Source organism: Sturnus vulgaris, chromosome 4, assembly GCF_052056855.1.
Source record: "Sturnus vulgaris isolate bStuVul1 chromosome 4, bStuVul1.hap1, whole genome shotgun sequence".
NCBI classification, from domain to species: Eukaryota; Metazoa; Chordata; class Aves; order Passeriformes; family Sturnidae; genus Sturnus; species Sturnus vulgaris.
The window spans coordinates 46,190,358-46,208,529 of NC_142246.1; the positions used below are offsets into that span (position 1 = coordinate 46,190,358).

The window sequence follows — 18,172 nt, forward strand, 5'->3', positions numbered from 1 at the left end:
TTTCTTTTATATAACAAAAGGGGGGTGTGTATTAGAGGGGGGGGCATAGAGTAGGTGATTCGGGAAGTCTGTATCTTCCGAGTACCTCAGCCAATGGGAAAGAGGAAGAGGGTGATCCGGCCAGGAACTTGGGAAAAAAAGGGGGCTGCGTCCCCCAACAATCTGAGAGACCCGACCCCATGGCCTCTCCCTTTATTCGAATATTCACACGACTTTATTCACACGACTCCTCTGTCTCCTTTTTGGACAAAAACGTCTGACATCGTGGATTCATGTTCCAACAGTGTCCCTTCCGGAGCTGTCTCTCTGGTGCTACCCCCCAGGAGTGGATAGCCAGCCTTATCCTCATGCAACCTTCCTGCACATAGCCCAGAGCTGCACCTCCATGAGTGAGGGCAGGAGGCGTTCCCGTGTCGCGCCGCGGCCGCCAGGGGGCGCAGCCACGCAGGGCCGCGGGAGCCTGAGGGTCTCTTCCCGGGGGTCTCGTCCCGGGGAGCAGCTGCAGGTCAACCCCCCGACGACCACTCCTGCTACAGGGCCTCACCTGGTTTTTCGTCCCCAGCTCTTTTCCAGAGCCACTGCCGGCAGGATGAACCTTCGGCCCCGCGCTGGCTCTGCTGTAATCCGGCAGAATAGTTCGAACTGGCCACGTCCGGAGCCACTCGTGCTCGAGCAAGCTGCACCGCGTGTGGATCCCCCAGGAAGACGCCAGGATGCCTGCACCGAGGACGATGCTGATGTTGCCTGCTCTCAGCACGGCCCTGCCAGAGCCCACCAGGGCTGCTGCGGGGAGCTGGCGGCTGCAGTTCCTTTGTGCCTCCAGTTAGTTTGCGTCTCCTGCTCGGGGAAGGCTCTCACTACTTTCTGCTTCACCTCATTTGCAGCTTCAGGTGATTTGTTTCTGTCCCCAGTTTGTCTCAGGTTCAGCTCATAGAGTTTGTTCGTGCCTCCAGCATGTTTTAGACTCCAAGCTGGTTTCACCTTCCCCGACTTCATTTCGGCTCCAGCTTATTTCCATGTTTGTTTGATCTGTGGCTCCAGTTCATTTCTGCTCTGGCTCATTATTGCTTGTGCTTGTTCAAACGATCTTGGCTTTTGACAGGGCCACAAATCACAATCATAAGTTAAATATGAACGGACATAATTGTATGTTGTCTAAAGACAGACTAAGCTTCTTGGATCAATGCAAGTGGACCTTCAACTCCAGTGGGATTCCACACAGGTGCCCCCATACCAGTTCCCACTGTCAGGAAAATTCACAAATGCCAGAAGTTTATGTCCATAAAGGAGACAGAGGAGTCCTGCAACTTTATTTGAATAAAGGGAGAGAGTCCACCGGGGCACAAGCCCGTGGGGTTTTCTCTCTCGAGGTTTCGGAGGGTGCAGCCTCTATCCTCAACTCCCAGCTGCAAGTTGCCCTCGTCCTTTCCCCATTGGCTGAGGTACTCAGAAGGTACAGCCATCCCAAACCTCCTACCACATATTCCCCCCTTGTACCTACTATTTTACCCCAAAGTTCTGAAGTTCAGGCTTGTGCAGACCCACTTGTTTGTTTCAGGAGCCAAGCTGTCTGGTCTCCGCAACAAACCTGCTGCTCAAAGTTAGTACAGACATTGAGACCCATTTCAAATATGTTAACCCATACCTTCACCCATCAAATTGTTTATAGAGACATTAGCTTTCGTCTCACAACCTTGATGAGTAACAAAGTTCCAAACAAGGGAAAGAGCAAAGTGGTTAAGTAATGGAAGCAATAATCACAGGAATGTGGAAGACAGAAAACTGATGGCCTAAGTCCTTGACGGGGAAAACACAGAAAGATAACACCCTTCTAATCCAGACTATGTAATTATGAATTAAAAATATCTCCGGTTTTGACTGGTTCTGTAGTGAGAACTTGCCCGAGTGATGAACTTTTGCTCCTTATAACAGTAAAAGCTATACCCCAGCTCAGGCACCTCCCCCTACAAAAAAGACCACCGCTCACCGAGCATGGGCAATGATTTCTTGGGACACAATGGCTTCAGTTTGAAGCAGAGAAAGGACTAGTCGATAACAACTTAAGTGACTTCAGTAAGACTTAATAGTCCAAGATTGTGCCTTGGGGTGCTGCGGTTTACCACCCAGCACCTCTTTCTGCCAGAACAGTAAATCAAATTATGTGTCATGGTTAGAGAAATCTCCTTTTTTACAGTGAATGAGTTTGGTTGAGTATCTGATCCTATGTGTTAACCTATAGAAGCACTCACCCCTTTCACCACACTGTTAATTCCCTCAGTAATTTTGATATAGGAAGATGACCCAAGAAATATTTGCACATTATTCTAGCAGGGAAGATACATTTTCCTTAAAAGTAGAGCCCTGTGGCCTCAGACTGTGTTCAGTGGCTGTTGCTGTATCAAATTATTTTTCCTTCTTGCCATTGCCATCCATTTATACCTGCTACAGGATAACTGCTGCCCTTTCCAGCAATATCAGAGACCTATAGGGCAAGTCAGTTCAGCTATAGGTGATTTCAAGGTAGTTTATGTTGTGGTGAGTTCATTGGTTTTGTTCTTTCAAGCATTATATGCCAGCCTTATGCAAAACCCAGTACATAAAGAGGCTACAAGACAGCTGAAGAAGGGCTTTGGTCAAGGGCATGGAGTGATAGGGCAAGGGGGAATGGCTTCAAACTGACAAAAGGCAGGTATAGATTATATATCAGGAATAAATCCTTCCCTGTGAAAGTGTTGAGGCACTGGAACATCCCTGGAAGTGTTCAAGGCCAAGCTGGATGGTGCTTTGAGCAATCTGGTGTAGTGGTCCTGTCCATTGCAGGGGTGTTGGAACTAGATCTTTGAGGTGCCTTCCAACCCAAGCCATTCTATAATTCTAAGGTACAAACTGGTCTGGTTCTGTCTTTTGGGGGCTGTGCTAGTACAATTGCATATTCCTTCTGTTATACCCAAACTCGAAGTTTTCCTTCCATCTGAAAAAAAAAACAAAACAGTAGGCTGAAACAAAATTAAACAGAAAGAGAGCAATTAATCAGTCCCCTATTTAGAAAAGGATGAGGATTTTAAAAAGCCCCAAACTAACAAGAACAAAGCAAATAAATAAACAGCCAAACCTCAAAGCACAGAACGATATTTTGGTACTAACCTTGCTGGTGCAGCTGCTAATATAAATGTTTTCTGACACAAGTGCATATTATGAACCTTTGTGTAACAGTTAACCCGTAAAGGTTTGTGTACGCAGAGCAAGGCTGGGGAGGTGATTACTTTTGGCTGCACTGATTTCAGGTGGGTTTTGCAATTCTGCTTTGCTTTACTTCTGAAAAAAGTCAGAAATGCCTTCATAAAGTCTGACAGAGAGCTGATGGCATTGGAGTGGCTGTAACTGGAGAAATCCAGAAAAATCTGAGCCTCCTAGTGCTGCAAGGCTTCGTTTGGCAAGTGAAAGGAAATTCAGTTGCATTCTCACAGTCCAGCCTCTTGATCAGGGAAAAGAATTCCCAATGGTGTCTCTGAAGCCACTTCTCACTAAACAAATAATCAGCTCCAAGGAGAACCTCTTGACTCAAAATAATATAGTTCCACCATTTACTGAACAAAGTGGTCTTATCCGCCTTTTAAGGAGAAAACTACTTTATGACAATAGAAATCCTCTTAGGTCATCAGCCTGTACCTTGAAGCAACCTTTCTTGCATTCTCTTTCCTCCTCACCATTGGGTTTCTTGGCTTATTTTTAGTTTACAGTTACTGTCACATTTACAGTGGAGACATGTGCAGCAGGTCAAATAAACTGCCTCCCTGAAAATGAGCACATTTACACTGTCCTGTTTAATTTCTTAGTGAAAATCGTATCTACGATTTTCTGTGTCTGTGTTTTTTTTCTTGGAGAAACTTTTCCTCTGCTGGCAACACTGATGGTGAAGACCAGGACTAGTATGGCCACGTGGGAGAGTCTTGTGAGCCTGTCATGTCCAAAGTGTCACCCACTGCACACATAAGCAGGAGCTTGTGCCAGTTGTTCTCAAAGCTATGGCACTTTCAGGTGTATTCATAGACTTGTTCCTCCTGTTCATGGTAGATGATTTACAGGAGCACAGAGCAGAGGCTGCTCTCCAGTAGGGGATTTAAATCCTGTGTGACCTTGCATTTTGAAGGATCCTTTAGCCTTTGAATTGTGTTTACCCTTATGGTTTTCAGGCTGAATATCTTATATATGAGTGGCAGAGCCCCAAAGCCCTGCTTTGGCTTCTCACATCCTCCCACTTAGTTTTTGCTATTTTTAGAGACATCTCTATTCCTCCACAAAACCAGCTCCCACCAACCACTCCCATGAAAAAAATGCAAACAGTAGAAAGTTTAACAGGACCTCTACCAGAGTTTAACTCCTGCAAGTTGTCTGCCTGGAGGTCCCTCTGACGTTACTGCAGTATTTGGTTTTGCTAAGTTTGAGCCGTAAATATACTCCTGACAGCTGGAACAGCATCTGCAAAACCACTTCCAGCCAGGTGTCAGTAACATGGCTTTGATTCAGACTTTGGGAACAGTATATGACTGATTACAAGGATTTCCAGCTCACAGATCTTTAATGAAGATCTGCTGAAACAGAAATATCACAAACCTCTCAAGATGCTTATGTCATTTTCCAGTGTTAAAATAGCTGGTGCTTTAAAGGGTACCTTTGGGAAACAGCATTATAAACCTTTTACAACCAATGTTACAAGGACATCCAACTCTGCAAAACTGCATCAGTACTGTGAAACTTGTTTGCTGAGCACCCTTCCATCTTGCCAACAAACTGTGTCCCCAGGCATGGAAAGAGGAACAGTTTGTCACCATGGCATATGGCAGAGCACATCACATCCTCCTAAGTAAATGCCATGGCAAAGCCATTCTTACTCCTGAGAAGTCAGAGCTGCATGGATATGCTGCTGTATGCATTCTGCTGATGTATTCTCATGTGTCATGTCCCAGAAAGCTCTTTCCTCTCTATGGCTGCCACCTCCATGGCTTCAAGGACAGCCCAAGACCCTTTGGCTGCTGAGCTGAAAAAACTCTGCCATCAGGCGGTATTCAGAAAGCACTGCTCAAGTCAGGCCACCTCCCCTAAAAACTTAATTTTTCTTAATTTAAATTAAGAAAGTAATTTATTTAAACAAAATCCATACCAATTTGGAAGAGCAGATTCATGTTTCCTTCTAGAATGAAGTTAACATTTTTAATAGGGAAAGTATTATGTAATCAGAGAAACAAAATAGAAATGAGAAGACTTAACACTGACTTCTGGTCACTGCACCCTCCCCAGGATTCTTGCCCCTGCTCCTGGCTTATACTGCAGACAATGCATTTCTGGGACCATGATCTGCTCTGTTGTTGCCTTGAGGTCCTTGGGAAGCAATTTATCTCCCAGCCTACAGCTCCTCCCCGTGCTCCAAGCTCTTTTCAAGCTCCGCCTGATGAAAGTGCATGGGGACTTTAATGAAGTGGGGTTCCAGACAGCTCTGTCTCTGCAAATTTTAAGTCAAGACATATTCAGAAGCAGGGGGATGCTTGGGGCAGACTGCTTGCTCCCAGCATGGATGCAAGACAGAGGAAGGTGGACCAGTGCAGCAGATACTATTCTGATAGTCTGACTTTATGAAGGCTGCTGTTGTGCTGTCCCATTTCATCTAAATACTTGTGTGCTCTGTGTGTGCTCCTTGGAAAGTTTCAGTATTGCACTTGCTAACTTGTCTACAACCTCCTTTGAAGGTGCTCCCAGCACTTTTCTTCCAACATTTGGGTTCCTAGAAGTCCAGTCTCTCTCCTGTAAGATGGCTAATTGATTTGACCCGGTTAACTTGATTTAATATGTAGTCCCACTACACCCTGGCACAGGTCCTTCTGCCACGTCTGTGCCCTTTGTATTTTCACATTAGTGCCTTCATAACTCTCTGCCTCCCACCTACTGTGCTATGTTCTAGCATACTTGTTCCTTAGATTCCTGAGATTTGTGCAGAAGGACATGAATAATCTCACTGCTTTAATTTTCTTTGTAATGGAAGTCCAATGGCAACGTTTCCCAAGAGTCTGTCCAGGAAGTCCCTGCCGCCTCTGGCCAGTCAGCGACCCTTCTCTGGTGTTGCATTTAATATGTGGCTGTCAGCCTCCCCCTTCTCGTGTCACCAAAAGCACTGCCAACCAATCTCCTGATCTCCACAAGTTTATCCAGACAAGATAAGGAAAATAGTTGTTTCCAAGGTCTTTAGTCCACATTTCTACTTTCTCATTTGTCACCTTCTCAAGTGAAAGAAGAGCTTCCAATTTTTCAGTGAAATCTCTGTTGTAAACGTATATCCATGAGCACAAAGCAAGGCTGTGAGGGTGTTAGTACCTCACCAGCATGCTTGTACACGAGCCGGTATCCTGGGCAGGAACAGGGATGCCCCTTCTCCCCATAAGCTTCATCCTGTCAGACAGGAATGTCCCATGCCAGGCTCACCACGTGGGCAGGTGCAGCAGCAAGATGTGTCAGAGTGGGAGCTGTCTAGGACTGGCTATCCAAATCGCCTTTCTTCAAACCAGTTGCTCTCCTTGTGCACCCTTGACTTGCTGGGGGCTAGCTTTAATGGACAGGAGCACCCCGAAATTCCCACTTCAAAGGCAGAGTCGAAAGTCCTCCCTATCTTTCTTTGGTAAAATGAGGCAGACTGGGCTTTGATCATCAAAGTTTTCCTGTTTGGAAGGAGGAGGAGCCATCTAGTCATGGGTTCATTGATTCCCTGCCCAGCAAGAATGTCTGCCTGGGCACAGCCAAGCCGCACCTCTGATGACTAACAGGCAGTGCTCTCTCTCTTTGATACATTATCAGCTGGGTTTATCAGAGTATCAACACAACCTCCCCACTCCAGGCCTCGCCCCTTCTGGCCAGTTCTCTCTACAGAGCGGGTCAGGGCTGCATGAAAGCTGAGCTCACTCCAATTCCAAGGAATCTTAACAAATCTTAATAGCAGGTTTTAAGCTACTTCTTTACTTTTTTTGGTCTGTGCGGGAAGTCTGAGCTAAAAAAAAAAAAGGAAAGAGACAGAAGTATAATTGTTTTGGCACGCCTGCATTCCTACTTCAGTCAGACGGGTAGGCACTCTTTCTTGTTGGAGGCAGGAAGAGGATCTGATCCCTGAAGATCATCGCCACGAACGTGCGTAAGTGAAACCTGCAGCCATGCTGAAACAGATATTATCGGACATGTACATCGATCCAGAGCTGCTGGCAGAACTCAGCGAGGAGCAGAAGCAGATCCTCTTCTTCAAGATGAGGCAGGAACAGATCAGACGGTGGGAGGAAAGAGAAGCTGTGGCAGAAAAGATTTCAGCAAAGAAGCCACTGCCAAGAAAAGGTAAGTCTCTCCCTTCTGGCTGCTTCACCCTCTGGCATGTATCTGCCTAGTCAACCACTTCCTAGAAATAGGAAGTAATGTATCCTTACATAGGCTTATTTCTAAACATAACTAAATCCACCTGCAATGGCGTTGTTTTGGCTAGGCACACAATGGTTTTTAATCCCTGCCCTAGACATTCTGTCCTTGACCAAATTGCTTAACTCCCCTAGCTGGGAAGACAGGGCTTATTTGCCTCCAGGAGATGCATCTCATTAAGTTTCCCACTAAACGGTGCCTCTGAATGTGTCTTTAACATAACCATGGATTTGAATATCTGTCCTGAGGCACCAGATCTGATGGGTAGTTCACACTGAGATTTTAGATCTGAAGTTTTCTTGCCAGGATTACACAGTATGCTGGCTGCTAGGAAGATAGCTCTCTTCTCCCAGGTCTCCTCCATGTGCTCTATTTGCCGGTAGCTCACTCTCACACAGTTTGGGGAGGACAGTGGTCAATAATTAAAGCAAGAAAAGAAACAGTAGTGATCCTTCTCCTTTGCTCCCAGACTCAGAAATGCTTCCTTCACTGACCTGGCTCAAGGTATATGAAAATGGCAAGTGTGGGCTGCACCCCAGTTGAGCTTTCTTCATGTACAGTTGCTTTTGGGGGGGACTCTGTCACCAAGAGCAGTTGGTAGGGCACAGAAAGTGCAACACAGGTCTTGCAAAGAGCTACCCAGCAAATAGCATTTGCCAAAGAGCTGCTTCTTTTCCAGCCAACAGGAAGTCAGTGACATGGAAACTAGGCGCTGACAATGAAGTGTGGGTCTGGGTGATGGGCGAGCATCCTTCAGATAAATCCTATGCAGCCATCTGTGAAGAGATCCAGGCACAAAGAGCAAAGCGCTTAGTGAGAGAGCAAGGCCAGGAGGCCAGGTAAGCACCCTTCAGCTGAAGGAATTGGTGGGCAGATATGGAGGAGAAGGCTTTTGTCTAGGGACACATGAGCTGGAGTCTTCTCTGTAGGGGCTGTGGTTAGCACTATCACGCTAGCCTTGCTGGCAAAAGGCACAGGCAAAGGCTGGCTTTCTGAGAGGATGCACAATGCTGGTAGAGACCAGCTGCAGCCTGAGACTTGCCCTCACTGAGCGTCTTGTGACATGCTACTGCATGGGACCCTCTGCAGACCACAGGAAATGCTGATGCTGTTACTGCAGCAGGTGACTGGCTCGGATTGCTTTGATTCACTGGCAGGAGCTCGGGTACAGCTGGACAACAGTTACTCACCATGAGTCATTAATTTAATTACTCACCTACCTGATCTGGAGATATAACAGCCTATGCACATGTGGCTTCATTGCAGCTCTGCTCTGCTCACGTGCAGCCTCCTCACGAGATGCTCAGACAGCAGAAAGTGACTCCCTCCTAAGTCCTCTCTCTCTTATATTTCAGAGACACTGACTCTTCTGCAACATGGTCTCTACACCCACAGCCAGGACTTCTATCTGAGACAGATCTTCATGAGAATAAAAAAAATACTGCGGAGAAAAGGGAGGAACATGGGAGAAGAATGACTGATACTGATACAACAGGAAAAAGCCAGGAGCTCACAAAGGTAGTTTTCCATTTTCCCATAACTATACATGATTTTTGAGGTCTAGGAAGTGCAGAAAATCCTGGTTGCTGTAAATAAAAATCTGAAGGAGAAAGCCATCTATCTGTTAAAGCTTTTCTTCTACAGAAGAGAAGAAGCCGTGGTGTTACATCCTTCCTTAAGAATCAGGAGGTCCATGTGTTATTCTCAGCTGGGATAGATCTGCTCTGCACCAATGGATAAATTACTCTGAATTCCTTTGCTTTCATTCTCTGTGGGTAAAACCAGGGGTGCAGTACTTTCCCTTCTGCACTGTGGCTGGTTTGGATGGCTTTTGGGGCAAGACCAGGGAGGCTATCCTAGGATCTTTAAATGGAAGGTCACAGCCCTCAGACAAATAATTTGCTTTTATAAAAGACTAAATGAAGATAATTTTACCAGCATCATCTGACATGCATATTTTAGGTGGCTCTTGGTGTTTTTTGTCTTCTAATACAGAAAACAGCTTATGACCTTGATAGCACAGGACAGCTCCAAATGCAGCAATACAGTGTCTGCTTTCCTGCAGTTTTTCATTACAGAAATATTTTTTCCAGCAGTAAATACATTTGTGCTTTATACTGGGCTACAAAATGCCATTTGCAGAGAAAGAAAAAAAAAGAAGAGTAAATTAACTACCATGCAACCACAGTTGAACAAAAGGAACAGGACACCATGCCAATGTAATGGGAGAGGTCCAGTCTCATTCTGCAGTTTTCATTCAGCCTTGAATGAACTTGTATGAGTGTATATTCTTTTATCATGCAGCCACTCCATACTTTGGTATAAAAAGTATGATAACAGAAGGTTGAGTTTTGGCAAAATGCTCTCCTACTGCTACCAAAATAGTGAATGGAATTCAGAGTGACTGTCTCCTTTATCGAAAGCCTCTGAGTCACATGGGGTTTCTCTGCACTGTTTGCTGAAGTTGAGCAACTATGTGGGAGATTCTTGTTTTTCAAAGGAACTTATTAGTCAAAGCTGACAAAAAAAACCAAGCCAACCACCCAACCAACCACAACAACAAAAGCAAAAAACAAAAAAATAAAACCCAAAACAACAACAACAACAAAAAACCAACAAAAAAACCCCAAGCCACCACCAAAAATCTATCCCCCTTTCAAAGTGTTGCACATGGAAATAGATGGTTGTATATTTTCCTTTCTTTTCTGTCATTATATTATTAGTAAATTTTCCAAGGTTTCTGAGGCTTTTGCTGTTAGAAGGAGTGCTCCAGACTGAAGTACCTTGTTGTATTTTCTAGGCCTGGAGAGAGGCTTTTTCCTACCTCCCGCATTAAAATGTTTTCTCTGAGATCTAGCTCCCATTTAACCTGAGAGATCCAGGTATCATGCTGCAGGGAATAGGGCTGATCTATGAAAAAATGCTGCTTCATATACATTTGAAGTTCCTAGTTTCCTGTTGAGGAGAGGGAAATTGTAAAGCCATGTTCATATTAAATATTAGCCAAGTAGGTGATGGAACTAAAAGGAAGTGTGACCTTGGTAAGCAGAATAGTACAGTTAACTCATCACTCGTTGGGCCATGGGAGGTAGTTGGGGTCTGATGGGGAGATGGGTGGGTGTTTACTGAAAGTAAAACCTAACAGTTCATCTGCAGAGGCAGCTCTCAGCTAGGGACTTTAGGCAGGGCAGCTGGGCTGGTTTTCAGGGAAGAGAGAACACGAAATATCCAGCCAGTTGGATCAGTTTGTCAAGTAGGAGTTTGCAGCAACCTAGCCACAGCTGCAAACATGCACAGGCAGGTAAAGTTCTAGACAGCAGGTTCTGCAAGGGATTGCTTTAGAGGAAGGGAAGAAAGGGACTGCTCCCTGGGAGCACTTGTGAGCATTGCTTAGCAAATCTAGGCATGCTTATGGCAATCCTGACACCCCTGAGTTCTCCTCCTGTGGCATGTTTGGCCAATATGAGGGAAAACCCCTCCAATGTTTGTCAGAGCAGGCTGGCAAGATTTGTTAACAAATGTCACATAACTTTGCATTAAACACCTATTGCACCAAAAAAAGAGCAATTGTCCTAATGTCACATTTATTTCTCACCACTCTTTTGCTCTGCTCAGAGGGGAACCAGAAATGTTCACCAGATGCTGGCAGATTGCCATGTGAGGAAGCATGCTTTCCAACAGGTAAGTGGCAAACTATGATGTTCCTAACAGATTGAGTGGGGGCCAGTGCTTTATCCTAGAGTCCCAGTCAGCTTCAGAGCCTCACGTGAGCCAAGAATGTTCTCACCTTTTGGACCAGTTTTATCCAGTACTGCCATGTTCCTCATGTATGGTGTGATGATTTGGAGATGATACAAAGCAGGCCAGGCTGGCAGATTGGGAAGTAGCACAGGGAGATGCTCCTGATGATTTTTGGTGGGCTGTTTTCTCTTCCTGCCTCACTTGTCACCTGTAGTAAAGACAGAGGGTCTCTATGTTGTTGAAATTGGAGGGATTCACTGTAAAGAATTAAGTTCCCAGTATTTCAAGGCTAGCTAAAAAGCAGGGCTAAAGCTTGCCTGAGACAAAGCTGAACATGCTGGTTCTTTCATAGATGAAGGAAGCACAGAGGAAAAATTCAGAAGAGATCACAGCCCCCCAGGACCCAATACCACAGAGCCACGCCAGCACAGAGAGCCAGAGAATGGTGCAGAAATTGGATGAGAATGAGCCTGAATGGCAGGAATTCTGTAAGATATTAAAATTACCTTTTCCTACTATAAGGCTTGAGAAGTCCTAGGGCTCTGTTGGGTCATCTTCTTCTGCCATACTAGAATTGAGTAATAGGTCAGAGGGTGGAGAGTATTGCCTAGAAATTATTACAGCACTGTAATATCAGAAATATTTCTGAGTCCATGCAGCATTGAGACTAGAGCTGGGCAGGGGAATGGAAGACATTCCAGCTGACATTATGTTAAAACAAGCAACAAATAGGAACCACATGAGTATAACCAGTACAATTAATTTTAAACTAGAAACTGGCCTTTTGTAGGACTTTGCAGTAACATTGCTCTTGGACAAGGATAATAGGTAATAGGCATTAATCAAAAAGGGCTTCCCTGTCATTCAAGCATGATCCCACCTAAGTAAAGCCCTGCTGCACTGTCTTATGTAATGAATCTCAATGATAAAAAGGAAAATGGCAAACAGTATGAGACTTGCATTAGCATCCACCACTGCTGACAAATGCTTCCTGAATGAGAACCTGATGCACTTTTCTTCCCAGTTCCTCCCCTGCTGCTCAATAGATGGCAATGCTGTACCACCAGTTGTTTCCATCTCAGTCTAGGGGTTTTATTTTTCTGACTGATAAAAAAATACCACTGACTGGAGAGCTGGTTACTTGTACAGACTCCACGGTGAGATGGACCTAGACAGTCAAGGCAGTTTTACAGGAAAAAAAACCAAACAAAAACACAGTCAAGTCCTCCACTTTCCATAATAGTTTCAGCAAGGCTCCTTCCCACCCTCCATAATTGGTTAGCATTTTCAAATCCTTCAAATTATTGATTTGGGGTCATTTCAGCAGCTTCAACTCCATAAGCCCTGCCCTCCCCCTACCAGTTTCCATGAAAGGCACTACAGAAATCCATGTCCGAGCCAGGAGTCAGCATCTGAAACAAAACCAAAGAAGTCTCTAAGTACAAAGGGACCTGGTACCAAGAAAAAATATGCAGATTTTTAATCTTGTCACAGAAAAAAAAAATGTTTTTTAATCTTTTAAAGTAATACAAACTGTGCCACTTAACACGTGGGAGACATGTGGCAAATGGTCTCACAACTGAGTGAATCTTTCAGCTTGTGAAATGGATTATTCTTCCATTTCATCAAGAGGAAGATGGCCAAAGAGTAGCAAGCTTTAAACTTGCTGCTTGATCGCTCCTGTAGGACTCCTTTTTTGTTCCAGTGTGGAAATCCAAGGCAGCAGATGAGAAGAGACGCTCCCTTGCACGGCAAGCCAGAGATGACTACAGGAGGCTTTCACTGCAGGGCATCCACAGAGGGAAGCATGCAGATATTTCCAAGGGTGCCATAGTAGGAGATCGGCGACCACTTCAATATCCACCTCTTCCCCCCAAGCCTAAAGTTCCACTTCCTGCAACGGCAAATGGGAGAGCAATTAGGTAAGGAAGCCCCTGTGCACTGTAGAAAGGAGAAGGGATGAGATTCTTTTGCTCTAGAATGGGATGGTTAAGAAGGGAATGGTTAGCTCTCCCCCTTGTGTGGAACAGACAACCAATATAGAGCCTAAGCTATATTCCAGCCTAGATGTGATGAGGCCTTCAGTCGTCCATTCCTGGAGGGTAACAGGTTTAGTTATCAGAGTGTCCTAAGCCTGGACATATAGAGCCCCTATGATGCCAGATGTCCACTGAAAACCATATTCCATACAGCTGAACTGGTTGGTGTAAGCTGTCTGTTTAGGGCTGGTCTTAAAATTCTAAGCAAACTAAGTCTTGCACAGGGACTCAAAACCTATAATTTGAATCTGATGCACAAACCAGAGGTCTTTTCTAACAGGAAAGAGGGAGTCCAGAGGACAATCTCCAATTCCACAGAAGAAAGCATAATCAAGTGGTTCAAAGAGGAGCAATTCCCTCTCCGAGCTGGATATCTGAAAACCGCAGACACAATAGCACCTTGGTTCCATGGTGAGTCCTGGGAATTTCCACCCCAACCTAAGTGTTTAAGGAGTTTTTTCTGCTAACATGGCTGCTAACACAGGTTGGGCTTGGGAGTAAAGCTCCTATACTGGAATCAACATACAACAACTGCAATACTATTCTCTCTCATAACACAGCAACAGTCATTTCGAGCTCTTCATGTTTGTAATGCATCATTTGGCCAAGTGTGGAAACAGTGAAAGGGATGGAAGTGCCATGGACTGGTTTTAGAGCAGATTTCTTGTGAGAACTGTTCTGTCCAGTCCTGCACAAATGCTTTTTTCCCTTCAGTTTTGTGTTTTGGTTTTGAACAGGTATCCTAACCTCTAAGAAAGCAGAAGAGCTTCTGAATAAAACAGTACCGGGGAGTTTTCTGATCCGGGTCAGTGAGAAAATCAAAGGCTACGTGCTCTCCTATCAGTCTGTGGAAAGGTGTAAACATTTCCTCATTGATGCCTCCAGTGATTCCTACAGCTTCCTTGGAGTGGACCAGCTGCAACATGCAACACTGGCTGACCTTGTAGACTACCACAAGGTGAACATCTAGCAATGAATTTATTAACTGTTTAATTTTCTCAGGGCACTTCAAAATAAGAAAGAATAGCTTCAGTTGTTTTGAAGTTGGTAACTAGACCCATTTTAACTGCTGCTGGATATCCTGTGTACTGCTTCAGAAGGGTATGTCAGCCTGACTGGTACAGCCCAGGGGACCTAATACGTCTCAGATATCTTAGATTTGACTCACTCACCCTCAAGCCCACACTTTGCATGTAGGGCCCAAGTTACTTACAAGCTACTTAGTAGAAATGTTGAAGAGAGGTGACAGCATGCTCATGCAAACTCCTTTTTTATCCTCTCTGTGGTTAAGGGGCACTGGAAAGTTGGGTAAACACAAAATCCTGCTTACCTTCAGCTTCAGCATGGAGGAAGGTATCTTTATAATCTCAAAGCAGGCAATGGGTGGTACTGAGCAAAGGCAAAAAGTAGAAGTGAAGGAGTAAGGTTGGTGAGCTCTTGCAACAGTAACAGTGGTGTTTACCAGCACTGACTGCAGTTACATGGGTTTCAAAGAGAACCAGATAGATGGTTCATTCATTACTGTAAGATCTGCCATGGGATAGAACAATATTTTTTCTCATAGGTTCATTTAAAATCCCTATTTCTTTTAAATAAGTGCCTAGTTTAATACAAACATGGCTAAACAAAACTGGACATGAGAAAAATAGCGATGCTCATTTGCTCTATGGAACTCTACCTCAATTGCCTGAATTTGCTTCTTGCATGATTTTCACAGTTCAGGCTGAAAATATTAAAAGTAGGAGTTACACAGCTATTTGTACCAGAGCTAAAGGATTTAAAGCCTGGCTGTGCATAGCTACATCAATTATAGAGCCAAGCCCACAGTCTGCTAAGAATCCTGCAAACCCTCTGCACTACAGCACATGTGGGCAGATGAACCCACTCTGCCAAAATGCCCCACTGGGTTCTGCTTATTACCCACCAGGTGACCATGAAAGAAGGCAAGTCCCCATCATGCCTCTGTTGCTAGGATGGAGAATGAGATTGGAAGCAGGGACTGTACTGTCAGGGAATTCTCTGCTTAGAACAGGACTTGTCTATGCAGAGGGTGTGTGCTCTTCCAGAATCCACCCTTGTCCCTCTCACAAACATAACCAGAAGCACAGTTCACAAACCCTGGTCCTGCTTTACCTGCAAGCTGCACAGTCCTGGCTCTAGCACTTTCTAGGGAGGGCATCACTCCATGTCAGAGAAGCTGCAGTTTCCTCAGGGATGAGCACAGCTCTTTCATAGAACTGCCAGAGTTGTGTCACTGAGTTATGGCACAGAGCACAGACATTGTGTTACGAAGACAGAGGGCAGAGGGCCCTTCCCTGAGTTCTCCAGGGAATTGAGCTGTATCACACAGTGGTGGGAACACATCCACACCATAACAGAGGCAGGAAGACTGCTGTCAATCTCAGGCCGAGTTCTCAACAACTGCGAAGTTGTGACAGGCAGGGTCTGTTTGAAAGCTGGTGTTTGATCATATCCTATATTAACAGGACGAGCCCATTACTTCCTTGGGAAAGGAGCTGTTGCTTTACCCATGTGGCCAAGAGGACGAAGAGCCAGATTACATCTCTCTCTTTGAGTAAACCTCCTCATCTCGCTGGACAGTTCCAGACTCCTATTCACAAAAAACTTGGAACAGAACTTGGAACTAGAACTGCTGATACTTACCTGAATGCACAAGTGCCTCTATTTTGTATCATTCACAACAAAGCAGTAGTAGGATAAATACTGTTGCGAGCTACAGGATGCATCAACCCAGCAACCTGCAAAGCATCTGGATAGAGAGAATGAGTTAATGAAGTTACCAGTTGAAGAGGGAAATACTGCCCTGGATTTTCAGTGGGTTTTTGTAGGTTTCTTGGGAGACTTCTGTATTCAAGTTGCCTTTTGTTCTTGAATGCAAGGTTCCCATCTGGGAAATAGATTAGTACCTACAGTTGAAGGTATATGACATTATACCTTCCTGAAAGCACAAAACAACTTGGAGAGGTGAATCAATCTTGATATGCAATTTGAATAATGTGAACCTTAATTCTACAAAATGCTGTGTCCTTGGAAGGAAGGATGTTCAGCCAAACATCCAAGCAAACCCTGAGTTCCTTTCAGTGAAAGGTGCTCTCTGTGACAAGAGATTTGCACACACAAAAAGTGCATTTTTTTAAACTCCCCTAGCCTCTGAATATATATTCAGATATATATTCACTCTTTTAACCTGTATTTAACTCCCACACAGGCCTTTCTGCATTGAAAGGGATTATCCTTTTTGAAAAGGAAAGGAGACAGAACAGAGGCATTTTTATGAATGACAACCACATGTACAGAGCCTAAAAATGTAAGAAGGAACCTATATCAGTATTAATACAGATTACAGAAGAGAATTTGCCAGTAAAGAATGCTGTTTTCCAAAATAGAGCTATTTGTTGCAAGCTGTGTCCCAATTACTGAGATGCGTCTGGTGTAAACTTCATCATAAAACTTGTTCGCTCAACATAATGTTCTCTCTTCTTATCTGTTACTATGCTCTTTAAATACATAATTCAGAAGATTGGGGGACAACCTGGATAGAATCACATAACAAATTAGTCTTCATCCAGGTTCCCTCATGTTGTTGCACATGACAAACTCTGCAGCTGAGGGTTGTGGTGTGAATATGCAAACACCTTTTTTAGAGGCACAATCCTCAAATAGTGAACAACAGTTGATCTTGTTTCAGTTGTTTACCTGTTTTTACCTGTTCTCTTTTTTTCTGTTAGATCAGGACTACTCCACTTAACTTGAAGAAGCAGTCAAAACTTTCAGTCTTATATTAATCTGGGTTTTGCAGAATACAGGTTTTTAAAAATTGTGTTCATCTGGTCTTAACATTTACAATGCTGTAAAGACTATGCTGACAGGCGGTTTCCATTCCAGGAAAGAGGGGATAACTGCATTCCAGTTACAGGAGATGTCACTTGCTAGAAATAAAGCCTTAATGTAAAATGAGATTCTGAACATAAAGACACTCTGCCACTGCAAATGACTTAATGAGCTTCTTGAGAAATATATTGCATGTATCAAAGAGATAATTTCAATATAATCTGCATTAATCACGATAAAGGGTGTTAAATTATTTGTATGGGGTGAAACTTCCCTGCTTCCCTCTTATGAACGGTTTCTTTTAAAAATACAGTCAAAATGAAAGGTCTTTCAGAAAAAAAATCTGTTTTCATGTGAAGAATGTACCATAGCTGATATCTTGCTGGAGACAAATTGTGAAGTGTTTTGCAGACCTGTGAGCTGGTAAAGACAGAGGAAAAGTATGCTCTAAAAAAGCATTTTGAGATGCAGGGTGTTAACTTGCAAAATAAGATGCAGGCCAATCTGCGGGTCATAATCAATTTTAGCTCTAAGATCTTTAGTAAAACTTCTTAGGGTTTGATATGCAGACAAGTGGACCAGTAGATTCACTGCCTTTATATTAAACTACTTATTTGCAAATATTGCCAAAGTACAGCCCAGGGAAAATCACTATCCATGTTTACATCATCCCACATGTTTGAGTCATGCCTCAGTTTTTCGAAGACCCGCTTTTCTGCTGTGAGGAAATAAATATGAACATTTAGATTACTGCACTGACTGGAAAGGCAACTGCCTTGCTAGAACAGACCCCCTCAAGACTGGATTTTCTCTATTACTCCAAAATCCAGTTACCCTGAAAGTCTGTGGAGACAGGATGTCTTACAGCAGTTGAGAATCAAGGGTGATGACATGCCTTTGGGTGTTTGTCTGTAGATTCTTTCCTTCTTCAAGGGATGCTGTGCAAGGATTACAAGAGGAGTCAATTTGAAAATTGCTTGCTGGAGGGATCATGAATCCTGGAGGAGCATGGCAATTTGTTTTGCTCAATGCCTTTAGCCACAGCATGCTGCAATCTTCAAAAAGTAAAGCAAGGAGTCCCCAGATGGCCTCCC

At 44.2% G+C, this 18,172-nt stretch overlaps 2 protein-coding genes across 31 annotated transcripts in view; one reads left to right on the forward strand and one right to left on the reverse strand.

The window, feature by feature from the left end:
* Positions 1-18,172, reverse strand: part of CSGALNACT1 (chondroitin sulfate N-acetylgalactosaminyltransferase 1) — a 63,528-nt gene that overhangs the window by 447 nt on the left and 44,909 nt on the right. For 12 of the 30 annotated variants that reach the window (XR_015803249.1, XR_015803258.1, XR_015803259.1 and 9 more), the window contains 4 exons: positions 11,694-15,996; positions 11,234-11,395; positions 8,663-8,887; positions 545-8,222 (listed from right to left, as the gene is read on the reverse strand). The gene's annotated coding sequence lies outside the window, so the exon portion shown is untranslated. The remainder of the gene's footprint in view (positions 1-544; positions 8,223-8,662; positions 8,888-11,233; positions 11,396-11,693; positions 15,997-18,172) is intronic. The other 18 variants (XR_015803253.1, XR_015803256.1, XR_015803264.1 and 15 more) reach the window with 16 other exon arrangements.
* On the forward strand, positions 6,882-17,238 carry SH2D4A (SH2 domain containing 4A). Its single transcript, XM_014892072.2, has 9 exons — positions 6,882-7,368; positions 8,126-8,285; positions 8,802-8,964; positions 11,062-11,127; positions 11,540-11,675; positions 12,893-13,109; positions 13,507-13,637; positions 13,964-14,184; positions 15,713-17,238. The coding sequence occupies exons 1-9, from the start codon at positions 7,194-7,196 to the stop codon at positions 15,803-15,805; spliced, it is 1,362 nt and encodes a 453-aa protein (XP_014747558.1). The 5' UTR covers positions 6,882-7,193; the 3' UTR covers positions 15,806-17,238.

Coding starts and splice junctions, on each gene's coding strand:
- SH2D4A (XM_014892072.2), top strand. CDS start 7,194: ATGCTGAAACAGATATTATCGGACATGTACATCGATCCAGAGCTGCTG. Junction 11,128..11,539: donor GGAAGCATGCTTTCCAACAG/GTAAGTGGCAAA, acceptor GTTCTTTCATAG/ATGAAGGAAGCACAGAGGAA. Junction 11,676..12,892: donor GCCTGAATGGCAGGAATTCT/GTAAGATATTAA, acceptor TTTTTGTTCCAG/TGTGGAAATCCAAGGCAGCA.